The sequence below is a fragment of the Nannospalax galili genome, unplaced genomic scaffold (genome assembly GCF_000622305.1).
Source record: "Nannospalax galili isolate Female #2095 unplaced genomic scaffold, S.galili_v1.0 scaffold1382, whole genome shotgun sequence".
Taxonomy (NCBI): Eukaryota; Metazoa; Chordata; class Mammalia; order Rodentia; family Spalacidae; genus Nannospalax; species Nannospalax galili.
The window spans coordinates 1404653-1422487 of NW_008348397.1; the positions used below are offsets into that span (position 1 = coordinate 1404653).

General features: G+C 43.6%; 1 protein-coding gene across 2 annotated transcripts in view; it reads right to left on the reverse strand.

Moving 5' to 3' along the window:
* Positions 1-416: 416 nt before the first annotated feature.
* The window catches only part of Ikzf3 (IKAROS family zinc finger 3), a 62961-nt gene continuing 45542 nt past the window's right edge, over positions 417-17835 (reverse strand). Inside the window, exons 1-3 of one of the 2 annotated variants that reach the window (XM_008845323.1) lie at positions 14297-14637; positions 14068-14184; positions 417-1389 (exon numbers count right to left, since the gene is read on the reverse strand). In XM_008845323.1, coding sequence (XP_008843545.1) covers positions 686-1389; positions 14068-14152 — 789 coding nt within the window. In that variant the 5' untranslated portion in view covers positions 14153-14184; positions 14297-14637 and the 3' untranslated portion in view covers positions 417-685. Of the gene's footprint in view, positions 1390-14067; positions 14185-14296; positions 14638-17835 lie in introns of those variants that run through there. The other variant, XM_017801146.1, reaches the window with a different exon arrangement.

The following is a 17835-nucleotide window of genomic DNA, read 5'->3' on the forward strand; positions in this document are numbered from 1 at the left end:
ATTTCTCCCACAGACAACTGGCTTAGTCCAAAGCAGCTCAGCTTTTCCTGGTGATGGGCAGGTAAAGGGTAAAGCAGAAGGGTCCTCGGAGGACTTTGGCTTGCTTGTGTAGCAAGAAGTGAATCTGAAGCTCTGGGACTGGGATCTTCCACAACTGACAGCAGGCACTTATTGAATGGCTGGTCTTTCCTGACTCTTAGACTGTGAAGGGATGGGGAGATTATGTCCTAACCCTTCTGACTTGCGTTGGTGCCCAAGGGCAAGGGCAGCTGGTCAGCTCCTCTTTGTGGATCTGGGCATAGGATCAAAACGCTTTTCCACATAGGGCTGTGCAGCCCAAAGAAAGTCTCATGCAGCATGACTGGGGGACTGTTCCGATAGGCAGCAAACTCCAGTGGATAGCTGTCTCGTGCTACAAAAGATAATGGACTAGATATTTCTTTGGTTTTGAAATCCCATCAAATTCAACTGATGGGAAACAAAGGCTTCACAAAGTAACATGATAGAGTTGCGAACAGTTTCTGAATGAAGACACTGTTTCTCCTGCTGCACATGCGAACATAACTCTGGATGCTAAAAACACTGTGGGCAGAACTGTGGGCTTGAGTGCAGTCTACTAGGTGGGGTTATTTTTAGTTTTTAAAAATGATGTTGAATCCTTAGGACTGAGCTTGAAGACCGATGCTCACTTCAGCATGGCTCTGTGTTCTCCTCTGGCGATGTGAGAGGAGAACTCATAACGATCGTGGCTTCGATATCCACACATGTTACACTCGAAAGGGTCACGGAAGCCGTGGCACCCCATGTGGATGGTGAACATCACATAATCCAGGAAGAGGACGCGACAGTGGTCACACCGAAACACATCCATCACCTCCCCTTCTTTGTTGATCACTTTGATGGAGTCTCTTGGGCAGATGGGAGGGGGCTTGAAGAGTTCGAAAGAACGGGGGATATCCTTCAGAAGTGGCATCCCGTTTCGGGCCCGGGGAAGGACCATGTGGCTTTGCTGGTAGATGTGATTCTGGCGTTCCTCATGGTTGCTGTCTGTGTCTGTGGAGTCGTGGCCACTGTTATTGGGGGACAGGCCTCTTTCAGAAGGCAGGTTCTTCTCTGGCAGGTGAATGCTCTTCTTTTCCAGGTCCTGCGGGGCCCCGTTGGGCATCTCAGCCCTGGTAAGGGCTATGGGATACATGCTGCTGATAACTGGGACCATCTCGGAGGTGGGAGCAGGTGGGGTCTGGACTAAGGGGCGCAGGGCTTCGGCACCGAGATAGCTGATGGCGTTATTGATGGCTTGGTCCATCATCCGGGTCTGCATCATCTCACTCTCCTTCTCGTACATGTAGCTGGAATTGTAGTTGATGTCAAAACAGTGGCGCTTTTCACCTGGAAGAAGAGAGGAGGGTTACAGAGAAAGCCACACCAAGGAGAGAGTGAGGGAAAGTGTTCTCCAGAGTCTCCAAAAGTGAGGAAGGGTAAGCTGTTGCTGCTACTCACGTGCACCCAGCCATGGCAGGCTTGGTTTCATGGGGAGATGAAGTCTCAAGGGATGTTGTATACCAATCACATGTTTGGATGGTCAAAATAAAGCCAATGGGCAAAAGGAGGGGCAGAGACATCATTAGGTGAGGCCATGTTGTGAGGTGCGACAACTGGAGAAGCAAAGATGGGGCAGGCTTAGAGGGAGAGGCTGCCACTGTGTGGGACTTGGGGCCTCACTGTCATGGACGCTTACAGCACCGCTTCCTCCAGACTGATTTCTAGCATGTTATTTTCTGCTTGTGATATGTGGCACCCAGGGGGGCAGGGAGTACCACAAAGAGCAGAGATGCTCAGTAATTAGCCATGGCAGCTTTCAGTTTTCTCTCTATTTCTCTCTCTCTTTCTCTTACCCACCCCCTTTTTTGAGATATGGTCTTGCTATGTAGCCTTGGCTGACCTGAAACTTGCTCTGTAGACTAGGCTGGCCTCAAACTCACAGAGATCCTCCTTCCTTTGCCTCCTGAGTGTGGGGGATTAAAGGTGTGTGTCACCACACCAGCTCTCTTCACTTTCTTGTTTTTTTCTTTTTTTTTTTTTATGATGTTTATTGACTTGCATATACAGAAGTTTTTTAGTTTAATGAGGGTCCCACTTGTTGATTGTTGACCTTAATTCCTGAGCAACTGGTGTCCGATTTAGAAAGTCCTTTTACTGGCCTTGAACTCACAGAGATTAAAGGCGTGTGCCACCATGCTGGGCTTCCTTTTTGTCTTTTTGAGACAGGTCTTATGTAACCCAGGCTGTCCTTGAACTCACTGTACAGCTGAGGATGACCTTGAACTCCTGATCCTCCTGTCCTGCCTCTACTTCCCAAGTGCTTAGAATACAGGCATGTACCATCAGAGCTTGCACTGGGGATGAAACCCAGGGATTTGTGCATGCTAGGCAAACACTCAACCAACTGAGCTACAATCCCAGCCCTAGAAAAGCTTTCTTAATGAGAAACCATGATCTTTATTTTTTTATTACGATTCTTTTCTTTCTTCCTTTCTTTTTCTTCTCTCTTTCTTTCTTTCTTTCCTTTTGGCAGTCTCTCTACACATAGCCCATCCTGACCTAGAATTCGTGATCTTCCTGCCTCAGCCTCCTAAGTGCTGAGATGAGGTGATGAGGTGTGTACCACAATGCCAGCCTCTGGAATGCCTGCCGCCTGGTGCTGATCTTGCTTGGTAGAGGCATCCTAGATGCACATGGGATCCTTAGGACTTATCTCACACCTAGCTGAGGACATTTACTTGTGGTCACCCTTTCTACTTCTCATGTTGAACTGCTGAGACATTCTGAAAGCTGAGTTAGCCGCCGGCAGCACCTGTGGGTGCTGTGTGTTAGAAAACAGGAGACTCTCTGGCCACAGAGAAGTCAGGGACTATGCCTGGGGCAGTGGCAGCTTGCTGTGGGCTGGGAGATGGAGGAGAGAACATGGGAGATGAGATAATACTAGACATGAGGTTGAGGTCACTGTGTTGATTTTGAATCCTAGAGAGGTTTGCTGAGCCCTGTCCTTTCCTTCTGGAACATTTGCTAGGCCTAACAGAAAAGGGTTCAGAAGTGAAAGAAAGAAAATGACAGAGAGAGAGAGAGAGAGAGAGAGAGAGAGAGAATTTGAAAAAACAGTTCCTGATCTTGAGCTGTCTCCAATCTAGCAGGATAGAAATAAGACATTTATATGTTGAATTGGATACACACACACACACACACACACACACACACACGTATGTTAGCATACAAGTAAAGGCAAGACCATTTGGTATGAATTGTATATTTCAGCATTAAGGGAATGCTAAAACTTCAGAAATACCCTGGGGAAGGAAAGCATTCTTGGAAGAATCTAAATTTTGAGACGGGTCCTCATGAGCTGGCAGGAACTGGTTTGTTCTGACTGAGGAAGGAGCAGCAATGAAGGTACAGAGGCCAGACATGGGCAGCAGAGGCTTCTCAGATTTCATACTCTAATGTCCATACACTGGGGCATCTGTCATGGCTGAGTCACATGAACTGGTTTGATTCTGGCTTCATTGGTTACTAGTTGTGTGAGCTTGCGTGAAATGGGGCACAGTAACTGCAGCTCCTCATGGGGCCACTAGAAAGTACGCAGGACAGCTCCAGGCACATAGGTAACACTTGGCAAATGCCAGTCAGCATTTTCTTTTTCTTTTCTTTCTTTTTTTTTTTTTAACAATTATTTATTCATTTTGTGTATGGGGAGGAGGAGCACGTACATGTGTCATAACATATGTGTGGAGATCAGAGGCATTTGTGGAAATTGGCTCTCTCCTTCTATCATGTGGAACCCAGGATGGGGACTGAATTCAAGTTGTCAGGCTTGGCAGCAAGCACCTTTACCCACTAAGCCATCTCATAGCCCTGATTTTCTTTTCATGTGGAACAAAGTTTATATATATCTTGTGTGCTTCTAGGCTGATTATACCCTGTATTGTGGGAAAGAAAGATTTGGAAAAAGGAAGAAGGGAAGGAAGGAAGGAAGGAAGGAAGGAAGGAAGGAAGGAAGGAAGGAAGGAAGGAAGGAAGGAAGGGAGCCAGTTTGGGTGGTTCCAGGTTTGTAATCTCAACTACTCCTGAGGCTGAGGCTAGGAGCTGAAGTCCTGCCTGGGCTACAAAGGAAGTTCAAGGTCAGTTTGAGCAACTCAGTGAAGTTTTGTCTCAAAAAGTAATTTTAAAGGGCTGGAGAGATGGCTCAGCAGTTAAGAGCACTGGCTGTTCTTGAAGAGGACCTGGGTTCTGTTCCCAGCACCCACATGGTACCTAATAACCATTCATAACTCCAGTTCCAGGGGATCTGACACCCTCTTCTGACCACCACAGGCATTGCATGACACAATTGCCTGATACATGTGGGCAATATACTCATACACATAAAATAAAAAATATAATATTTATTTAAAAAATAATTTAAAAAATGTTCAGTGGTAGGTACTTGTCTAGTATGTGTAAGGCTCTGGGCTCAGTCCCAGTACCACAAACTAACAGACAACCCTTCCCCTCCCAACATGTGGTAGGGCCAAATGATGAACATTTAGAAGAACCAATCATAGAATTTTGATTTGAAAACAGAGCAAATGGAAAATGGCTACATGCTCTTAAGAAAGAGAGGCTGTGGTTAATCTAACAGCAATGAGTAAGATGTACCAGAACAGGGAGATGTTGAAGGCAGAAAGGCCTAGAAGATCTAATCTAACCAGACTGATTTATCCTGTATCCCCATCACCTACAATTTGATAATTTCTAAACTAATACCCAGAGAAAAAGGAAACAAAGAAAAGAAAAACACCCTATCTTGGCAACTCATTAGGAAGCAACAGAAATATACATCTTTGCCAAAGTAACCAATGGTTTTTATTTTCGGCTCCCAGACTGGCTGTATTTTTGATGAGGGCTGTCTGGAGGAACGGCACTGAGAGCCGGAAAGCCACCCACGTTCACACACATTCATTCCCCTGGAAATGACACAGGTGTGAGGAAATTTGGTTTCTTAGCCTGCTCAAGGACACTGATGGTTTCTCACTGTGGCTGGCTCTGCCAAACTCCATAAATCACTAGGAGTCATCTTGAATCTCTTCATCTTTTCATATAACAGAGATGCTCTGGAGTTTCTAGGGTGGGGTAGGCACAACATCAACTTTGCTTTCATCCTCTCTCTCAGGAGTGTGCATTCACATACAAATTCATAATCCGTACCACCTACAGCACATGCCAGAGGACAGGTGAGTCCTAACTTGGAAAGAGGCAAAACATGAAGGGAAGACAGACCCCTGGAAGAGTGGAAACAGGCAACTGCTTCTGTGGCTGATGCAGACCATGGTTCACCATGGAGATGGGAGAACTGAAGATCTTCATCTGTACATTATTTGCGATGATCAGATCCCCTCCTCTCCCAGTTACGGTAACTTGAGCGGTGCAGATGATTATCAGTCACCTGCAGACTCGATGACTCAATGTATATGAAACTCAGAAGGGGCAGGCTACAGTAATTGAAAAGCCAACAGCTCACGTTTCTTTAGTAACACGCTCATAAAAAAGGTTAGTCAAACCGCAAGACTGTAACTGCTTCCAAAGCTGCTCTGAGTCTCTGGTCCAGCTTCTAGTCAAATCACACCACGCGTTTGAATGATTCATGATACCAGCTTCAGGCAGAATAGAGGTTTTCTTCCGATGAAAATACAAATGGCAACAATGAATCCTAAAATTAGAAACCAAGGCTGCCTTGTTGGGCCATTCCTTCCTTAGAAACATTTTTTTAAAATTATTTTATGTTTTATTATTTTTATGTGTATGAGTGTATTGTCTGACTGTAGGTAAGTGCACCCATGTCGTGCAATGCTCGCAGGGACAGAAGAGGCCATTGGATCCCCTGGAACTGGGGTTATAGACAGTTATTAGCTGCCATGTGGGTGCTGGGATTCAAACCTGGGTCTTCTGCAAGAACAACCAGTGTTCTTAACCGCTGAGCGATCTCTCCAACCCTTGTTGGTTGTTTTTTAACAGGGCCTCTCTAGTCACAGCCAACCTGGAAGTCACAGTGTGAACCAGGGTAGCCTTGATCTCACAAAAATCCACCTGCCTCTGCCTCCTGAGGGCTGGGATTAAAGGCGCACACCACCACGCCCAACCCTTATGAACCTTTTTAAACATGTTGAACTCTAACACCTAGATTTTTGTAACTCTAAACTGAGCAGCTGCCCACCTGGACTGATGCAGTATGGGGAGGGCAGAAGTTGTTTGGCCTCTACGTGTCAACTGGAAGTCCAGAATCGCAGCCTGGGCATGTAGACCAGAACTCTGTCTTCAGGGTCCAGGGTCGACATCCTATGCTTAATCCATTCACTTCTGGTCCTTATACTTCACACTGTGCCTTATATACACAACACTAATGACAACAGCTACTTTTATTGAGGCCCTACTGTATACAGGGTACTGTGCTAGATACTTAGCACATTGTCACATTAAAATTTTTTTTGTTTTTATTTTATGCGTATGAGTGTATTGCCTGCCTGTATGTAAGTGCACCCATGTCGTGCAATGCCCAGGGAGGTCAGAAGAGGGTGTCGGATCCCCTGGAACTGGAGTTACGAACAGTTGTTAGCTGCCATATGGGTGCTAAGACTTGAACTCAGGTTCTCTGTAAGAGCAGCCAGTGCTCTTAACCACCAAGCCATCTGTCTAGCCCTGACACTCTCACATTTTTAAGGTATGGAGTATTCTCTCTCTGACAGATGAAGAACCAAAGGCACAAACAGACCGCTTCACTTTTCAAGGTCAACCAGTGGAGAGAGGAGAACCAGGCTGCAATCCAAGAGTCACATCTCAGCACATGCTGCTGCTGGTGCCCTTCTTGCCCACGGAGGCCCAGCCCTCCACAGGCAGTGACTTCAGATACTCTGCTGGGACAGTTCCCCTCACGGTGGGAGAAAGCAGGTATTAGTAGAAACTGTGGTGATTTTTTTTTTCTTCCCACAACCACCAGCACATGCATTTGAGAAGTATCTATGATGCAGCATTGTGATGTCTACACACAGTACTTAACAGAGTTCCTGGCACATATGAGCACTCATAAATCGGTGACCTATTACTGCTTCTGTTTTTGCTGTGGGAAATACAAATCCTGCAGTCCCATAGAAAGGCTACAGCATTTGCAGTACTTTATCACTGGCAGCATCCTCCATGCTGGCTTCAGGTTAGAACAAAGTTTACAGTATACAAGCAAGTGGGAGAGGAAACTATGGGGGAAAAAGGAATCTACTCCATCACGTCTCCTTGTAATCAGAGGTGGTGGACACACATCCATAGCAAGAGGCAGAATACTGCACAGGCTTGGAGGGCAGAGTGGAGATGGGCTGGGGGAGGATCAGGGCAGGGACATGTGAGGGAGACCATCCAGACAGAGGACTGCACAAAAGAGGGAAAGGGAACCAAGAAGTGTGAAGATAGAGCAGTTCATGGTGGCCGACGCAGAGGCCTAGTTGCTACAACATTCATTGGGAGCCACTGAAACAGATTTTATTACCTCAAGAGGGAGGCAAAAATGATTTGATCTTCAGAAAAATAATATAAATTCAAAATTATAGCTGCCATGATGGGGTAATGAGAACATACAGATTTTGAGTCCTTAAGTTTCTCAGGTCAACTTAAATGTGTTTGCTGCTGTTTCATATTATGTCCCACAGGTCTTATTATTTGCCCTTACTGCAAGGAGTGAGAGAGTGAGCAACAGAGAGAGAGGCAGAGAAAGAGAGAGAGAGACAGACAGAGCAAGGCAAGCAGCTAATCAAGGAAAATGGGGTGTCTGGTGGTTGTAGTGGCTCTGATCTCAAGGGAAACTGGAATTACAAACACTTCTTCCAAGAGGGAGACAGGCAGCACCAGGAAGGAGAAGTACAAGAGCCACAAGGATGACAGGAGGCCTGAGCTGAAGACCACATTATATTGCTCTCGTCATCTGAGACACGCTGCTCGCCTGTCCTGATGGAATTACAGGGGAAGATGGCTCTTTTCTCAAGGAGACACTTTAGACACAGAACAACTGCCTTCTTCAGGGCTTTTCCTCCAACAGCTTCAAGGACCAGCCCCCTTGCTATGCCCAGCTCCTCCGCACACGTGCTATGAGCTGCTCTAGGGACCTCTTGGAGAAGGAGGCCAGGCGGGACTGCAGCCTGCTAGACCACCTCCAGTGGTGTCTCCCCAGGCCTCTGGTCCTCTTTTCTTCTCTGGAGGTTCCTAACATCCTTAAAATGTGCCAACTCTGCAGTGTTTATGGAAACGGGGATCTGAAGACTTTGGGAAGGGCTGGGAGAAGACACTGGCTGCTCTTAAAAACTCGTGTTAAAACTGCTTCCTGCTGCTGTAGCCAAAGCAGGCAACTTCTCATTTGTACCTTTACAGTGAAAACTGACGGTGTTTCTTGAAGTGTCAAAACCTCACTAACATGTTTACCAAGAGTAACAGAGATCTTTTTTCATATTCTTTTCAACATGAGAACTCTCTTTAATAAAGTAATACATAGAATAAAATAAGGAGATGCTGTAAGTCACATTTCTGTGGGAGGAAAAAAAAAACCAGAAGAAAAAAACCCAGCAACAGCGCAGAAACAAGTAAATTTTCTCCTTGCTCTGGGAGAAAACTCTGTCCTCCATTTTGAGTCAACTTTGAGGATAGCCTAATTTGAAGTATAGCCAAACAAGTTTATAATGGGACAAGAGTTCAGGTTAGGGTATTAGATGCAAGTTCTTATTTTTTGAAAAGAAAAGATACAGAATTTGATGTATGTGAGTCAACTTATTTCCCACCTGACACAAAAACATATAAAGTTTCTTAAAGAATTAGCAACATTATTCCGGGTATGGTGGTGCACGCCTTTAATCCTAGCACTCAGGGAGGCAGAGGCAGGCGGATCTCTGTGAGTTCAAGGCCAGCCTGGTCTACATAGTGAGTTCCAGGATAGCTGGGGGGAGACTCTGACTCAAAAAAGACAAAAAAAAAAAAAAAAAAAAAAAAAAAAAAAAGAATTAGCGACATTTTGTTTTCCATACATAGGCCACTTACTTTTATTTTTGACACTGTAGTTTTCCTGTTTCCAAATGATTTAGACTTGATCCCATCTGCTCCTCTTACCCACTTGGTCTCTAATAGCTGAAACACACTGCGGACTGGTAATCATCTCCGCCTGGCAGGGAAGGAACAGGCTAACCTGAGGGTACAATTTTACCTCTGCTCTCACAGTTCCAGGGGTCTGGCAGTAAGGGTTGGTGTGAGAGCTGGGCACCCTTAGAGAGGACTAAAGGGGTGACTCATTTTTCACAGCCCACTCAGTGCCATTTCCCAAGCAGCTGAATCGTTTCAGAAAATGGTGTTTTGGAGAGGAAAGAGAGGCGAGGAGGGAAGAGGGAGAAGGGCGGAGCTGCTTGTGCATACATATGCTGCAGAATCACAGGAAATGCTCTTTTCTCCTTCTCTTGTTTTATTTATTTATTTATTTATTTATTTATTTATTTTTGTTTTATTGTTAATGTTTTTATTTATTTATTGTTAATGTTTTCTATTATGAAGCTGATTCAGTTTAATGACTCAAGGGTTTCCTTTGACATCTCTTCTTTTTTCTTTGTGCGTGTGCACGTGCACGTGGAGATCAGGAGTCAACGTTTGGTTTTTCCTCAATTGCTTTCTACCTTAGATTTTTAGAGAGTCCCTCAGTGAACCTGGAGCTTGCAAATTTGGCTAGACTGGCTGGTCGGTGAGCCCTCGGCATCCACCTGCTTCCTGACGGGATTATAAGAGCTTTTATGTGGGTTCTGGGGGATGAACTCAGGTCCTTGTGCTGTGCAGCAGACATGTTACTGACTCAGCCATCTTCCCAGCCCCTAAAAAACCTCTTTTTTTGAAGGGGTCTTTTTGAGACAGGGTCTCCCTGTAGCCCCAGCTGACCTTGAACTCACTATGTAGTCCAGGCTGGCCTTGATGTCACAGAGATCCACCTGCCTCTGCTTCTGCCTCCTGAGTGCTGGGATTAAAGTTACACACCATTACACTTGCTTGAGGTTTGCTTTTTAAAAAATATTTTATTTATTTTTAATTTTATGTGTATGGGTGTTTGGCCTGTATGTAAGTGTACCACATGCCTGCAGTGCCCTCAGAGGTCAGAAGAGGGTGTCAGCCTCCCTGGAACTGGAGTTACAGATGGTTGTTAGCTACCATGTGGGTTCTGGGAAGTAAACCTGGGTCCTCTGCAGCCAGTGCTCTTAACTGCTGAGCCATTGCTCCAGCCCCTTCAGATTTGCTTTTTGAGGTAGGAACACATGTAGCCTAGTTTGGCCTTGAACTTGAGAAGATGACCTTGAACTCCTAATCCTTTTCCTTCCACCTCTCAAGTGCTGGAATACATATGTGGGTCACCTGCCTGGTTTACCATTCACATGATGATAAATGGGTACAAGAGCAAATGAGCAAGCTGTACAGTGCTATCCTAAGGAAATAATAGGGATTTGAGCTGGGCGTGGTGGCACACGCCTTTTATCCCAGCACTCAGGAGGCAGAGGCAGGAGGATCTCTGTGAGTTCAAGGCCAGCCTGGTCTACAAAGTGAGTTCAAGGTCAGCTGGGGCTACAGGGAGACCCTGTCTCAAAAAAACCAAAAAAAAAAAAAAAGGATTTGAGGTAACACAACTACTTTATTAGAGTCTCAGCTGTAATAATATTTTCCTCAAGAAGAGAGAGGGAAAGAGAAGGAGAGAGGGAGAGAGGGAGAGAGGGAGAGGGAGAAAGAGAGAGAGAGAGAGAGAGAGAGAGAGAGAGAGAAACCAAAACTAACCCATAAAACTCTTTAAGGACTGGGAATGTAGATCAGTAGTAGAGCACTTACCTAGCATCCTAGAGGCCTCTGGGTTCTATCATCCAAATAACAAAAAAAGCCCACCTCATAACATGATATGGTTTGTGACATGAATGCTCTATCTTTAAAGCCTCGAGAAAAGGTTACCAAACTCAACACGTGCAGGCTCTCTAAACACATGCTGGTATTTATCACAGTTGCCTAAGAGTTCCAGATCATCTTATAGACTCAGAAGGGGTGTCCTTCCTGTTCACTTCATCATCTATTTAGTCTTCTTATTCACAGATGAGTAAATAGAGGCCCAGAAGGGGCTATGTGCCTTGTCTAAACAGTTAAGAAACACAGCTAAGTGCTGTCATAATTGTGCTGTATTGCCAAAAAAAAAAAAATCCCTCAATTATTCTGGGTTCTGAAGTGTTTACTTCAGCTCAAATCAAGAGCTACTTCTATCCAGTTGTATACCCACTGGTGAACCCATTGGGCTCTATAGTTAGTACAAAGTCAGGGTCACACAGATATCCTTAGTTAAACTGTGTGGGACACTAAACAAAACCCAAACTAGTAATACAGAAGTTTGTAAGGAAGAAGGGAGGCTGGCAGGGGTGGAAGGGAAATAAGAAAGCAGGGAGAATGACCAGACTACATTATATACATATGTGAAATACATGAACGTGAACTTATCAAAGATCAAAATGTATTAGTAAAATGTTAACTCCACTAAGTTCCTGATTCTAGCACCCAGAGAGTGTGATGGTTCAGAAGACGAGACAGATCAGCACGTCCAAAGTCATTCTGCGGAGTCCAAAGGTGGAGTGAAACTTTAGCGTTACCATGGTAACAAACCAACTGGATTGATCCTGAGGCAACAGAGGAAACCACATGGATCTGGATTTTGGAAACATGTTACAGTTTTTAAGCCATGAAAAAAAATCAAAGCAACATCTATCACAGTAAGCAGGTCTCTGGTTGGACAGTAGTAGGTTTAGGACAACTGTGAGGACTCTGTCTCAAATTTTAGTGCTCTTTCAACAAAGTGGATTGACTAAAACTAGATTGAAACCAAAACTCTGTTCTTGGTTCCCCTTGTCCCTCTCTCCTCTCCTCTCCTCTCCTCTCCACTCAGCTTCAGTCATTTCCAGAATCAAAACTTTCCCTCAATTAAAATACACTCATATGGAACAGTGATCCAAGCTTTCCTTAGTACTCATCAGAAACTATCCACACAAGCAAGGTCAAAAGAGACATAGGCAGTACTCTGGAGTCCCACTGTACCCCATCTTTCTTGGAAGTCACCACGAACCCCCTGACAGTCCTCACCAAGTGGAGACAAAAGCCTAAGAAAGGGGACTCTCCCTAAACTGCAAAACATCAACTTTAGTCTGACATAATTTATTGACTGGTTGCTTGGAAGTTGCTATGTAGACCAGGCTGGCCTCAATCTCACAGAGATCCACCTGCTTCTGCCTCTTGAGTGCTGGAATTAAAGGCGTGTGCCACAATGTCTGGCTGATTAATTTTTTTTTTTTTTAAAGACAGGGTCTCATATGGCCCAGCCTGACCCCAAACACACTACGTTGTAAGGATGACCTGGAACTCCTGATCCTCCTGCCTTCATTTCCCAAGTGCTGGAAATACAGTTTACACTACCATGCCCTCAGCTTACAATGTATCCTTTTTTTTTTTTTGGTCTTTTTGAGACAGGGTCTCCCTGTAGTCCCAGCTGTCCTGGAACTTACTATGTAGACCAGGCTGGCCTTGAGCTCACAGAGATGTGCATGCCTCTGCCTCCTGAGTGCTGGGATTAAAGGTGTGTGCCACCACACCTGGCTCTACAATGTATTCTTAACCTGACCAAAAGCACACAAAGACTTCCAAATAATAAAAATAAAATAAATAAGCAGAAATACCAACTTTTCATATAATTTCAAAAGTGATAGGCTCTTTCCACATACTCTATAAACCACACAGAACATCTATTTATAAACCATTATTTAGGTCAGAATAAAACAGCCAGATTTAAAACCGGGCAAGTTTTAGTATCTGTAAAAACTACTGAAAAGAATAAATACAAAAGGGCTAAAGTAAGAAGTCGACAGCAGCTTTGGAAAACAATATTGACAAGTTTCTAAAATATTACTAGTGTTAAAGAAGGTTTATTTATTTTTGTTTTTTTGGTCTTCTTGAGACAGGGTCTCCCTGTAGCCCCAGCTGACCTGGAACTTGCTATGTAGATCAGGCTGGACTTGAATTCATGGAGCTCTGCCTGCCTCTGCCTCCCCAGTGCTGGGATTAAAGGTGCATGCCTGGCATGAGGAATGTTTATTTTTGTATAATAACTATTTTTCTTCAATATCACCAACTTTCAGTTTAAAATAAAACTGATGCTGGGCGTGGTGGTGCAAGCCTTTAATCCCAACACTTGGGAGGTAGAGGCAGGCGGATCTCTGTGAGTTCAATGCGACCAAAAAGAAAAGACTGATACATTTAATTCAGCTACTTATTTTCCAGCTACAAATCTATTTTAAATATGGTCACACATATATAAACATCTGGGAGAGTATAGCAAAACAGCCTTGCCATTTGTAAGTTCTAACACTTTAATAAGCATAATTATTTCTTAGTCATCTCAATCTGCTGCAGGTTTTGACAATGTGAAAACCAATGGTATAAAAACTAACTTCAGTAAGACAAATAATCAAGTCAAATTGTGTTAAGTCTATGCTTTTCTCCAACTACTTTCCGTTAAAGCCAATTCTCAGTCAAATTCAAGAAACTATGTCAATATGTTTTAGAGCATAAAAAAGTTTGAGCATGCCACTAACAGAACCAACTTGTAAAAGATTACAAAGATGCTATCTTGAACATTTTACTGGAGTAAGTTGCATAAATTCATGCAACATATGCCACTCAGAGTAAAGAGGAAGGAACAGCATTTTAAACAACTCCACTTAGGAAACTGGATACCAAATGCTCCCCTCTTCTGTAGTTAAATCCCTAGTTAATAATATCTTTTATTCTATATACTAGAGCTATAGAATTAACCAGCCACAAAGAAGAAAAGAGTACAATGGAAATCTTGTTTCAACAGAGCCCAAGCTGGGAAGGGCCGCGCAGCAAACATCTACATGTTATCTCATTTGAACTATCTGCTAACAGCAGCAAGAAAAGAGCATGCGTTCTTACCAATGAATTTCTGAGGCATTGAGCTTTTTCGTTTTGCCACATTGCTTGCTAATCTGTCCAGAACGAGAGCTCTTTCACTTCCCATCTCTGCTTTGATGTGTCTTGCCTCCGCACTTGCTGCTTTGAAAAAATATAAAAAGAAAAGGGAAAAGAACACATTGGTAAATGGGGAGAAAAAGAAATTGGCTGGAAGAAGACTGCGAGGTCTGATGCACAGTGCTGTCATCACCTGTTGTCCTACCCCTGGGTACCTGCTGTGGTCAGTGAGGCCGACTCCAGGGGGCACATTCAAATCTTGCAGTCTTATGCTGAGATGGGAAAGCCTGACCCATCCCCAGCCAGTACCTTCATTAGCAAGAGGAAGTATTGAAGAAACAGCCTGGACGTGGTTGGTTGCAAAAAGATAGATAGATGGAGATCTTCTAACCCCCATCAGCCTTCTTTCTGATTCTGAGTAACTGCATGTGACACCTGCACACTGATATAATTCTTCTTAACAACTTTGAAAAAAAAAAAAAGCAAGGTGCTCCAGATTTAGTGCTCTGTTTATGTTAATGGTACTTTTGAAAATAGATACACTCACCCAGAGAGCAAGAAATCTACACAGTGATTTGGGTATTGAAATACTGAGTCGTTTTTTCTTCAGTACGCTCCTCTCAGTTCTTATCTTTCAAATTCGGTTTCTCTGAGCTCTGATCTGTTTTCATACGTTCTTCACAGTTCACAACTATTTCCATGAAAATTTCCCTGAGCCACACTGTTGTCTTGAAATTACAGTGTATATAATGCATTTCTATTATATTTTTAATGAAAATGAGAATAGAAACTGCCTGAGAATGTGGGTTAATTGTCAATCCACAAATAGACATTTGTGTGGCACAGGGTTCTTAGACCTGGCTGCACAGAATTGCCTGAGTGCCTGATGCACACGTAAGAAATATCTAAGCCTAGGTTCCCTTTTCACCTTAGTGCAATCAATTCTCTGGCAGAGAGGCCGGGGCAAGAGTGTTTTTAAATCTCACCAGATGATTTTAAAAGGCAGCTGCAGTGGGGCACGGTGGCTCATACATGTAATTTGAGACTAAGGCAAGAGGATTGCCATGAGTTTGAGACTACCTTGGACTACATAATGAGTTCAGGTCAGCTTAGGCTACAGTGTGAAACTCTGCCTTAAAAAAAAAGAAAAGGTCAGGGCTATATAATGAGGCTATCTCAAAAAAAAAAAAAAAATAGTGCCAATACCTAATTCACTAAATAGTAGACTGGAATAAATAGATTATAATTTACCTTGGTATAGCAGACTGTACCCAATAAGACATCATGGCTAAAGATCAGAAGACAGACATTAGTTGCTATAAATACAAGGTCTAAAAGTTTAGTACACAATGCTTGCCTAAGATAGGGATCAGCAAGCCATTTCAGTGAAAGACCAGACAGTAAATATTCTATGGTATTATTTATTATTGTTATTATTTCTTAGACAGGAGTTCACTGCTGTGTAGCCCAAGGCTAGACTAAAATACATGATTCTTCTGCTTCAACCTCTCAAGTACTGAGATTACACATGTGTACTACCTGCTCAGCTGGGTAGCAAATATTTTAAAATTTGTGGGACATATGATCTTTGTCTATGTTTGTTTTCTGTCCTAGATTCCTTAAAAAACATAAAAACTGGGCTAGGGAGATGGCTCAGCCAGTAAAGTATTTATCATACAAGTATGCGAACCTGAGTTTGGATATCCAGGACCCACATAAAAAGCCAGTATACAGGCACAAGCCTAAAATCTCAGCACTGGGGAGGTGGGGACAGTAGGATCCTAGAGGCTTGCTGGTCAGCCAGGCTAGCTGAATCAGGTTCAGTGAGAGACCTTGACTCAAGAAATACGGTGGACAGCGATTGAGTATCCCAAAGATGACTTCTGGCCTCCAGGAACACCTTGCAACACACATATGAACACACACACGTGCATATAACACACACACACGTACACAATAAATCAATATTAAAAACTCTGTACATCAACAAATCGCTGGTTGCACTTGGCCCTAGGACTGTAGTTTTTGTGCATCTCTGCCCTAGCAAACATATTGTGATACTATTACTATTTCTCTGTTTTGTGTAAGCATTTCAGGAAGTCCAAACTAAAATGATGCATCCAAATATGTCTAAAGTCTCTAGGGAAGAAGAAAATGAAATTAGTTTAAGAGACTGGAGTCAAAAGCAAGTGATAGCTACAGAATGAGATGTCCCGGCTCAGTATACACACAGATTTGAGAACGCGGCACTCATTCTGTAGTTGAAGAGTATGAGGCATCTGCTGGGTTATATCTGCTGTACAGATATAACGTCACAAATTCCATGGCCTGTCAGACACTCAGTAACACAAGTGGACCTGTCCAGGAGGACAAGAACTGGCCACTTCTGCAGTAAATGAATGACAGAGAAAGACCTCCAGGGCAAGAATGTCAAGACTGGCTAGAGAGAGAATCAATGCCAATTAGAAGAAGATCATTCAAAGTAGGCATGATTTTCTACTTTATTACCAATATTAAAAGAATTCTATTTTATATATTAGACAATATAAAGCTCTATGTGCTTTTTAAATTCAGTAATAAAGGCAATCTGGCTCCAAAAATGAAAAAAAAAGAGAAAGAGTATGGTGACAGTGTCATCATTGACTTTGACTCTTGTCAGCAATAGTTCTTGGTTCTAAAGAAATACATGACTGCTTCTGGTCTAGCTGTCAGCTCTCTGTGTACAAGAAAACGCCAGGATCCTAACTGTAGGCCTGGGCAGCTTTGGACTAGTGGTAAAGGACTTGGACTTTGGACTTGGGGACAGAACACTATTACTGAATGAAGCAGGTCACATTCCATCCAAGTCCAGGGATAGGTTAAAATGACCAAACAGGAAACTATCACATATATTATTTCCTTTCACACAAACCATCACCAGATGTGGCACTACCCAGAGCCCCATGAGCAGAGAGATGAAAGAGAGAGCCTGGAATTTGAAGCATGTTTCCATCACAAGCAGTTGTGTTGTTTTTGTTTCTGTTTTTCTTTAGAAGCAAGGAAAGGTACCTAAGTCTGTACTTTAGGAATGTTCTCTCATTTGAGCAATTCTGACAGGATTAAATGCCCCACTCCTGCATCTGTTATCAAAAAGATTTAAATTCAAATGAGGATAAAAGATACTTTGGGGGCCTGGAGAGATGGCTCGGTAGGTAAGAGCACTTGCTGCTCCTGCAGAGGACCTAGATTCAGTTCCCAGCATCTACATGGTGGTTCACAACTGCCTATAACTTCAGTTCCAGAGGAGCTGGCACCCTCTTCTGGCCTCTGTGGGGACCAGGCATGCACTTGGTATACAGACATACATATAGGTACTCACAAAAAATAAAAATAAATAAATTAAAAAAGATACTTTGAGGCCAGGTGTGGTGGTGCAGGCCTTTAATCCCAGCACCGGGGAGGCAGAGGCAGGTGAATCTCTGTGAGTTCCAGGCCAGCCTGGTCTACATACTGAGTTCCAGGCCAACCAGGGCTTTCTAGAGAGACACTACCTTAAAAAACAAACAAACAAACAAACACCCAAGCTGGGCATGGTGGTGCACACCTTTAATCCCAGTACTCAGGAGGCAAAGGCAGGTGGTCTCCATTAGCGAATCCAGGCCAGCTGTGGCTACAGGGAAACCTTGTCTCAAAAACACCAAAAAAAAAAAACAAAAAAAAAAAACAGTCTGGGGGGGAGCTAAGGGGGAAAAT